A 10,667-nucleotide genomic window follows, 5' to 3' on the forward strand; every position below is an offset into this window, starting at 1 on the left:
AAATTGAGTAAACTGCTTGTTTAGCGTATGCTAGTTTTAAGGAAGAAAAAAAATTGTATCAAACGTGCGTGCAATATATTTAAATAAAAAGTATACTAATTTTTATAATATAGAAGTTTCTCTAATAATATTTTAACCCTATTTTAATATTTTAAAAATAAAAATTATCTATAGAAGTATTTTTCACATTTTATGATTGAAGCAGAAGCAGCAAGTGGACGATATAAAACAAAACCTGAGAGAAGTTGAACAAAGCTTATCCAGTAATCTTGGAATTTCAAGATATTCATATGTTTTTTAACACTTATACCCTCCACGTGTCCTCCTAAAAAACGCACCGCCTTTCAATAAAAAGAAGAATCTCAACTGAAGCCCTAAAAATTTACAAAACCCCCTCAAACTGTGAAACTTCACAAACCAAAATCCAAAATCCAAAACCAGAAAACAGAAAGGAAAAAAAATGCTGAGGCTCGTATCGAAGAAGGTGCTAGGGCTAGCCTCACAGGAGGGGTCGGCGTTGTCGGCGTCACGGCCCGTCCAGGTGCTGCCACGTATGTACCACGAGAGGGTGATCGACCACTACGACAAGCCCCGCAACGTTGGATCGTTGGACAAGAACGATCCTACGGTGGGCACGGGCCTCGTCGGTGCACCCGCCTGTGGCGATGTCATGAAGCTCCAAATCAAGGTCGACGAGGTCACTGGGAAGATCGTCGATGCTCGCTTCAAGACCTTCGGTTGTGGCTCCGCTATCGCTTCCTCGTCTGTAGGTTCGTGTGCTGATTTGATTTGTTTGGTTGCTCAGAAAATTTGATTGAATTTTTCTTACGGTTTTTGTGCTTTATATGTTTATTATTTGAATTTGATTTTTGAGTAAGTTGAGGAAAATTGTTAATTAAAATTAGAAACTCAAGGTTTAAAATTTTGTGTTTATTGTTTAAAGTTTCGTAATTTATTGGGAAATAATTGATTTTCTCTTATTTTATTTGTTTTATAATCTATGAATTAATGTGAATTTATTTATTGTATGATTCTATTAAGATAAAAAGGGTAAATTTTTATAAGATTGTTGTTATAAGACTAGCTATGGTTCATGGTGTTAATGTTGGTGGATTAGTGAAAATACAAGGAAAGATAGGATTGGAAATGAGGAGATTCGCTTAAGGATAGGGTTGTCCAAAAAGATGGGAGGGAGTTGTTTGAGATGGTTTGGTTATGTCCAGAGGAGAGTGATTAGTGCATTAGTGAAAAAGAGTGTTGATTTAAGTTGAGGGAACGAAATAGGTAGAGGAAGAGAGATTAAAAATGACTTTAAAAGACGTGGTAAAAAATGACATGTTAACTAAGGGAGTAATAGAGATTATGACATTGGTTAGAATGAAATGGAAGAAAAGAATACATGTAGCCGACTTTGACCAGCTTGTTGAGGATTCATAGCGAACCCCAACATTATGGGACTAAGGCGCAGTTGTTGTTGTAGTTATTGTATATCTATGAAGTAATGTATGTCTTTGCTGTGTGTCTTGAAATTCAATGACATGCTAATGTTTGGTGAGAAAAATTATGCTAGGGTATGTGAATGATATTTTGCAACAAATACAATTGTACAAATTTGACGGAGACAGTTCTTCTGTATCTTCATAGGTTGTGGTGTTGTTAGGAAGGCTTTATCTTTGTATATATATTCGTGTTATTAAATTTGTTAGCTTTTAGGGCCAAGATGTTTGGCTTCTTTGCGCAACAACAACTACAGTTGCCCTCCTATCAGGATCTCTCTTTTAATGATCTTCTATGTTTACCATTGGGTTTGGGCCTATTTTTGAAAGGTAGTAGAATGCCAAAATCTTTACCATTTTATATAACTGCATCATCAAGGGCTCACTAATGAGACTGCCCCTTAAATGCTTCCACACTTCTGTTTTATTTAGGATAAGTGGCCATAGAAAGTATCTGAAACTTGGTCTGGAGTTAGAAATTGCTATGAAATATTTGTCTCTTTAACTGATTTGTCAAGTTTATGGAAGTTGCAGTTTGTGTCCTGCTTTAGCTTATTGTCCTTTTGTCATGGCATTGTGGCCTTTGTTATTGTAAGGGATTGTTCTAATTGCTCTCTGTCACAATTTTCAGCTTCTGAGTGGGTCAAGGGGAAACAATTGGAAGAAGTTGTGACCATTAAAAACACGTGAGTTCTGCGGTATTTCTCTGAATTTAAATGGAGTCCATGAATTCACTATTCCATTTTGTGCTTATTATGCCACTGTAATTATAATTATAGTTGTATGATCAGTTTTGTGTTGTGTTTTCATCTTTTGTGTGTTTCCATAATTACTTTTGCAGTTGATAATTGTGGAATTTTTCCCACTTTACGGTAAGTGCTATCCCTTTTGGTGGGAATAGGATCCTCTCCATTGAGAGTCCATTTCACAATTAAGATTTGATTTCTTGTATGATGTGGCACTAAATACACCTTTAGATTTATAATATTTAATCAAAACTATGAAACTGATCAATTTGAAAAGGATAGGATTTTTTCCTGTGTGAGTGTGTTGGATATATGGACATCACATGGACATTGGTGTTTTCTCAGGCATTTGATATGAATTATATGAGAATTGAGAAAACATTATGTTATGGCAGTATTACTGTATTTAGTAGAATTTGCAGTTAATGAAACTGGTATAAACGGAACGTTAGATTGTAGTAGATATATTTAGTTGGAACATGGGAATGAAGGTCAGTAGGAGTCTAGATTCCGTGTGATAGTCTGTAGGCTAGTAATTTGGAATAATTAAATCTTAAATTTTCTACTTCCGTAGAAAGAAATTGAAATTAGATGGTGGAAGTTAAAGTAAGACATAAAATGATTCCCGTTCATGTTTGTTTTTTAAGGAAGCAATGTATCTTGCCATCTATTCCAAATATGGTTTATGAGCATGCATACTATTTCAAACCAAGTATAACGAAGGGTTTATAAAGAGTTTTATGCTTAACTAAATTATGCTTTTTTGTATGTCCTAAGGGAAATTGCAAAATATCTTTCTCTGCCACCAGTGAAGCTGCACTGCAGCATGCTTGCTGAGGATGCTATCAAGGCTGCTGTTAAAGATTATGAAGCTAAACGTGCCAAATCAGATGGTAGTGCAACAGCAACACCTGCAGCAAAGGCCGCTGAGGCTTGAAGATGTTTGTGGATAAGGCCTCTGGTGCTTGATTATGCTTATGTACATTGATGACGAAAATTTCCGAGAGTGGATTTCTACATACTGATTATCTAGTAGTAATGTAATAATGAAATGTAAGAATAGCTCCAGAACAGACGTCTTGGATTTTAAGTTGTACCCTTTGAGTAAATTGGATATTAAAAAAAGTGTTCCCTCCCATCCACCCACCCCTTTCATTTCCTCAGGAATGTGAAGGAGGTTTGATTTTGTTATATTGTGTTACCACATATGGATGCCTGCTATCGCATATCAAATGTTTTTGATCTATTTATAGTATGAGGTTAAAACCCTAAAACTCGTGTGTTGAAATTTATATTTATAGAATGACTAGGGGGTTGTTTGGTTTTTAAAAAACCTTCACGCCTCACTCTATTTTCATTACTCATCATCCTGTAATTCATCACTTATCACTGAAAATATACAACTTCTTAAGGTTTTATGTTAAGTCCTTGTTTCTAATTTTGATAACTTAAAAAATTTTACTTTTTGTGGAACTCACGGATTGACTTTGTACAACTTTTACCTTTTTTTTTTTTTAAAAAAAAAAAAAAAAAAAAAAAAAAACAGATTTAACTATTTACATGCTGTGGGTTCTTCAAATATGTGTGTATTTACCAAAATATCATCATAACTCTATTTTCATAACTTGAACTTACCTAAAATGTGTTTTTAGTTTCCATAACTCATCACTAAAAAATTAAAGAATTGAGTGATGGAAACAAAAACTGAAAATACATCCAAACAAACTAATCAGCAGTGTGACCCCACCAATTTTGAGTTATAGGTGATGAAAATAGAGTTATAGGTGATGGAAACTAAAATTCCAAATAGCCCCTAGGGTTTTTTTTTCCTCCCAGAGCTTTTAACTTTAAAATGTGGGATGGTGTGGTTATATCATTACAGTTAGTTTAACTAGTAAAGTTTAATGTTGTCAAGTAAAAAATTTAAAATTTAAATGTAGTCTATATTTAAAAACAATTGATGTCTTGCCCTGATAATAATGTTCTGTCTGTTTTAATAGAAAACATTGTGTAAAAATAGTTTTTCATATTTTCTAATATTTAGTAGTATCAGAAAAAATGAATGAAAGGAAGACTATTTTTTTTTGTCAACATAAAAAGTATGACTTATTTTAGAGATTGTTTTCCACTAATTTTTTTTTAAAAAAAATATATATAATCTCACAGTAAGCTAAATAAGAGAAGTTAGGAGATTATTTTTCAACTCATTAAAAGTTACTATCAAATATAGAAAAGTGAAATAGTTTTATAGAAAGTAATTTTTGGAAGATGATTCATTTTATTAAAAATATTATTGCCGAAACAAATAGCGCATAAAAAACAATCATTATGGATCTAACATCATGGGTTAACACTGTATTGTATGTGCGGCCAAAATTTTGAACAAATGCGGTGTTGTCCTGCTCTCAACAACTGTGTGTTATTGAAAGGTGAAGTGCCATTGAGAAGCAACCATCGGATTGCTTCTCCAAAAAAAAATAGTCTAAAAGCGATCATGTAGGTGTTCACAAATGTAGTTAAAGCCTGTTACAGAGCAGTTTTCTGATAAAGGAAGCATTCCTTGAGAGAGTAAAAAAAAAAAAAAACCAACCAAGGTGCTTAGACTTTGAATTTGTATGATTCAGAAAGTGTCCCAAAGTTGGCTTTAAACTCTTCCACTAAATTCAAACACATGGTTGCTTTGACCAATAAAATACAAATAATGTCACATTTTTTAATCATATATAATCATATACTATATAATAAAAGTTGAGCTTAGAAGCCGTAATTTTGCCACATGACTTCACCAAATTATAGAAATTTTGTTAGATTTTTAAATATATATATATATATATAATTTTTTTTCTTATCTTCTTCTCCTATAATTTCTAAGTTGATAAAAATTTCAATTTGAATACAATCCAAATTCTTCATCTAATCCTTTTATTATTAATTTATCTATAATTTCTAAGTGATTTATTTAATTAGCAATACGAGATCTGCTTCATTTATGATTTATGAGTTCTAGCATTCCAAGGGATTAGAATTTTGGTTTCACACTAATTGTTCATATCAACATTAATTTTTTTTTTTTTTAAATCATAGTAAACGTATACAACTACTAATATCAACATTTAATTTAATTTTTTATTTTTTTAAAACACCTCATGGATAGACACAAAATTATAATTTTTCTTATTAATATTTTCTATACATCTCTATCAATTTTTTAGATAAATACAAAAACTTAGTTGTTGTTATCTTTTGTTTAAGTTACATATAATTCTTAATTAAACTGTGCATCGCACGCATATTACTAGTAATATATTAAAGTGGAAGCACAATAAATAATTCTAATTATATTCCAATTTTATGACAAGTGTACTTTTGATTGACCTATTTTTTCAAGTGTCTTTAGATTTTCAATGCACTATAATTTGATGCCAACTGTCATTCAAATTATACTCTTATTTGTATAAATTATATTCACATGCAAATTAATTCATCTAAACTTAAAAAGGAAGTGGGTTCAAATTAGCTCAACTGGTAAAATCTCTAATGGTTGAATACGAGATCTGGAGTTCAATCCCCACCTACACTAAAAACTTATTGATATTTTGGTCTGATGATAAAGAGTTATCATTAGGAGCGGACACCATAAGTTGAAACTCTCTAAAAAAAACTTAAAGAGGGAATGCCATGTATTGCACGTAAAGTATTGTATATAAGTTTTACCCATATAAAGTATACTTATATAAATTTGATATTGGATCATTTGAATTATGTAAGTTTGTAAATAAGTTTTTGAGATATCAAATTAGTGTTTGTAATTTATTGATAATATAAATAGTTCATTTCATATAAAAAATTAAATCTATTTTCAATAATGAGGTTGGTAAATCTAATTTTTATAAGTTCATATACAAAATCATTCTATTTAAGAAACTTAGATGATGTTATTTTTAGATTATTAGTTGATGGATAATTAAAAAGTGTTTATCATCCATATGAGTCATCCACAAGAACAAGGATCATCCAAGATAATAATATGGAAGGAAGAGGAAAAAACGATATGATCAAGGAAAGAGGTCGTTTAAGGAAGATAGATCATCGACATGACAAGAGAGTATATATAAATGACCAATGAAGACTTAGTAAATTCTAGGGTGTTCTCTGCAAACCAATAATAGTTGCATCACGGTCCACTATTTTGAGACGTGTGGTGAATTTTTAGAAATTTGCTCCACTCTCCCCACTAAGTCCACACATCTCCCACGATGTTAGTGGCGATTAAACAAGTAGACTCACTCCAAACTCTCTATAAAAAAGACCAAACCACACCAAACCAAGGTACGCACTATTATTCATCCACTTATCATACTTGAGTACTAGAGAAAAATTGACTTAACTGTCTAAGGATCCTTGACCGGTTTACTCCAGTCACATTCGATAGTCTTTCTTTCTTTTTTCAAGTTGTTGATCCATCGTTGAAGTTCGAAGCATATGGTTTACTGATTTCTTACATCATCTTTTTATTTGTTAGGGATAAAATATTTTAGTTGTGGTATTTATTATATGTGTGAAAAGAATAAGTCAATAAAATAGCAAATGAACAAACTCAATCTTGTTTGACAAAAAACTAAACCAAGCCTAAATATGCATTATAGGCTATTGATAAACTCAATTCTAAATAAAATAAAATTACTAAGTTTGAAATTTTTATATTTGGTTAAGCAATACTCATTTATAGTTGTATTTGGGTGAGAACACTAATTAGTGGTGGAAATGGGTTTTGTATGGTTGCCTTTAATGAGAAGCTGTTGATAAACATGTGAGATGCCAGAGAAAAATTAGAGAGATAAGTAATAAAGAAAGAATTAAAAAAAATATCTATTTATTTTGGGTGAAAAAAATATGATTTAAAAAAAAAAAAACTAAAAAATAGAGAATTTGACGTACATACAAGAAAAATTGGTCAGCAAAATAAAATAGGGGAAAAAGGAGGGTTTTTTTTTTTATTAACCAAAAAAAAAAAGTCTAGTTAAAGCAGGGGCGGAGGGAGGGGGGAAGTGCCCCTGAACTTTCACATTTTTTACTAATAATATTATAATAACCTGAAATACCTTATTTGCCCCCCTAACACAAAAGACAAAAACATACATTTCCTAGTAGTAGTAGATTTCTACTCCTACCTTCTATAATATAAAACCGTGGGTCCCACTTGGTAAGGATTAAAAAAATAATAATAATAATAACTTTGCTATACCTACACTGAATAGAAATCAGTACTAGCACAGAATTTAAAAAAAAATATATATATATATATATATATAGGGTCCGGTTAATGTGTGCTCTTAGGGCACACATTAAGCTTTCTATTTTTGGAAATATTTTCTCAGAAATTGAAAAAGTTGTCATTACTTTTTCAATTCTCGAGAAAATTTTTTCCAAAAATGAAAATTAATGTGCGCCCTAAGGGCACTGTAGGGGGAAAAGCCCAGCCATACATAGTGGGCCTAAAGCCTAATGTGAAGGTTATTATATGTCCGAAAAGGTTAAAATTGTCGAGGGGTACTTCGCGTGAAAGAAGGATACATGGGGACGAAGAAACTCCGTCCAAAGAGAGCATCAGTGTTCCGAAGAGATCATTATCCTTGGATGAAAGGATTTTGGGTCATGTAAATATCTGGGGAGTTCGAATGAATTTACTAGTGACTTCAGCAATCTAGATAAACTTTAGACACGCCTGGAGATAAAAGGAACGGAGAAATATTTAAAAGGAAAAGCTGCTACCACCGTATTAAATGCACTGTAACAACTTTTCTGGCCGCATTTATGTGAAGAAGACCCTTGAGCAGTGTAACTTCAGCTACCACCACTCACAAAAAGCTGAGAGAGATACATGACATGACATGCACTCAAGTAGGGAGCTAGATGAAGAACAAGTGGACGATGGGGATGATGGGTGAGGATGCTATATAAAGAAGAAGGGCTCCTAATAAAAGGGAAGGAGAAAGAGAAGGAGAAAGAAAAGGGGAAAAAAGAAAAATGAGAGGTCTGACTGTAACTCTAAGAATTGTAACCTGTATTCAATTTATCATAAGTCTTTTCGGACTTGAACTTATTTGATTTTTACATGTATTTTCATGCTGGTTTATACTAGGACGTTGTGATCAACCGTTATAAGCTCCACAGTCAACCTAGCTCTATTATCCACACTCTACAAATTTATTGTTTTTGGGCTTGGGCCACAAATCCAAACCCTACAATTGGCGCCGTCTGTGGAAAGAGCTTGAGTAGAAGTGGAAACAATAGTTGATAATGGCTGAACCAGGGCAACAACTAGCAGAATCTGGGGCGTCCCAACACATAGACCATTTTCTCAATCTGGAGCAGAGACAAGATCGTGAAGGTAGCGTGCATACTACGCACCCTAAACGAAATCAACCGCATGGAGGAATTCACATGTCTCATGCAGAGAAGAACAACATGCAACTGGAAATTGAGGGGTTAAGGAGGGAGTTGCGCCATGCAAAAAGAAAACGTTTTTCTTCGCATTCTGATGAGGATTGGGGTGACGAGCAAGATGTCACTTACGAGCAGAGGTCTCGAACACCAATTAGTGAATCCTTTTCATACGAAGAGGAGCACCGTCGCAAAAAGCAACCTCAGAGCCCATCACTTGGAGGGGTAGGGAACGATGCTATGAGTAAGGTTTTGAATCAAATCTCTAGGTCACCCTTCACGCACAGGATTGAAGGAGCGAGACTTCCTCGGCATTTTAACCAGCCAACCTTTACCATTTATAATGGTAAAACAGACCCTGTGGAGCATGTGAGCCACTTTAATCAAATGATGGCTGTCTATTCCAGAGATGAAGCTTTGATGTGTAAGGTCTTCCCTTCCAGTCTTGGACCGGTTGCAATGAGGTGGTTCGACAGCCTGAAAGCAGATTCCATCAATTCCTACCAAGAGCTCACTCAAGCTTTTGGTTTACGTTTTGTCACCTGTCAAAGAGTGGCCAGGCCCTTATCTTCTCTGCTATCCTTGAGCATGCATGAAGGTGAGACCCTGAAAGCGTACTTAGATAGGTATTGGGAGATGTTTAATGATATGGAGGGCAACTTTGATGCAATGGCCCTTGACACGTTCAAGCTCGGCCTCCCTATTAACCACGGTTTGAGGACGTCCTTGTCCGGTAAACCTGTTACTAACATGCGTCAGCTTATGGACCGTATTGAAAAATACAAAAGGGTTGAAGAATATCAGCAACAAGGGAAGGGTAAGGACAAGGTTATCCCCCAAAAGAGGAAGGATTTCAAGTCGGTCACCAAATTTTGAAAAAGATCAAGAATGAACCATTCTTTAAGTGGCCGAGTAAGATGGTGGGGAATCTTAAGAGGCACAATCACAATCTCTACTGTCAATACCACCAAGACTATGGGCATGCCACTAAAGATTGCAGAGGTCTGTGGAATCATTTGGACCAACTGGTCCGTGAAGGTAAATTGAGGCACCTCTTGCATCACTCCAATGGCCGAGGAGGTCAAATGAATTATGAACCCCAAAGGGATGACTCTTTGAAACTTTCATTGGGAACTATTAACTTCATTTTCGCAGTATCGGGAAGAGTAGGGTCCTGGCCATCTAAGGTTATGTCAGTAGCTCGATTACCGGCAGGGGACTTTGGTCGAGATCCGAGGAGACCTAGACATGTTATCCAGCCAGTTTTAGGCTTTTCGGACGAAGATAATTTTGGAATCATCCAACCCCATGATGACGCTTTGGTAGTCACCCTTAGAATTGGAGGATATGATGTGAAGAGGGTAATGGTAGACCAGGGTAGCGCTGTGGAGATAATGTACCCTGACCTGTACAGGGGGCTGAACCTCAAACCTGACGACTTAACATTGTACTGTTTTCCCTTGGTTAGCTTCGAGGGAAGAATTGTCATCCCGAAGGGCCAGATACGGTTGCCTGTACAGACTGGCTCGAAAGTAGTGGAAGTAGACTTCATTGTCGTAGATGTATATTCCCCTTATACAGCAATTGTAGCCAGACTTTGGCTACATATGCTAGGGACTGTTTCCTCTACTTTACATCAAAAAGTTAAATATCCATCCGAAGGGCGAGTTTATGAAATCCGTGGAGATCAATCCTCAGCCATACAATGCTTGGTGGCTGCCATCCAGCACAAGCCCGAAACCGAGTCCTCGACCAGGGCCGAGGGAGACTTATAGCAGTTAAAAAGTTGGGTATCCCCCGTCGAAGATTTAGATAAAGGCGTTAGATGTGAGGATTTAGTAAAAGTTCTAATTGGGGACGATCCTGAAAGGTTCTTTCAGGTTGGATCTCAGATACCTCAACCAGAAAAAGAAGAGCTAATTGAGTTACTTAAGAGAAATCTTGATGTATTTGCCTTGAATGCTTACGAAGCCCCAAGAGT

General features: G+C 34.9%; 1 protein-coding gene across 1 annotated transcript; it reads left to right on the plus strand.

Moving 5' to 3' along the window:
• Positions 1-308: 308 nt before the first annotated feature.
• On the plus strand, positions 309-3,433 carry LOC112040818 (iron-sulfur cluster assembly protein 1). Its single transcript, XM_024073740.2, has 3 exons — positions 309-770; positions 2,128-2,182; positions 3,020-3,433. Exons 1-3 carry the CDS (start codon positions 461-463, stop codon positions 3,177-3,179), a joined length of 525 nt encoding a protein of 174 aa, XP_023929508.1. The 5' UTR covers positions 309-460; the 3' UTR covers positions 3,180-3,433.
• Positions 3,434-10,667: the final 7,234 nt, after the last annotated feature.

The sequence above is a fragment of the Quercus suber genome, unplaced genomic scaffold (assembly GCF_002906115.3).
Source record: "Quercus suber isolate HL8 unplaced genomic scaffold, Cork oak 2.0 scaffold_77, whole genome shotgun sequence".
In the NCBI taxonomy this organism is placed as follows: domain Eukaryota; kingdom Viridiplantae; phylum Streptophyta; class Magnoliopsida; order Fagales; family Fagaceae; genus Quercus; species Quercus suber.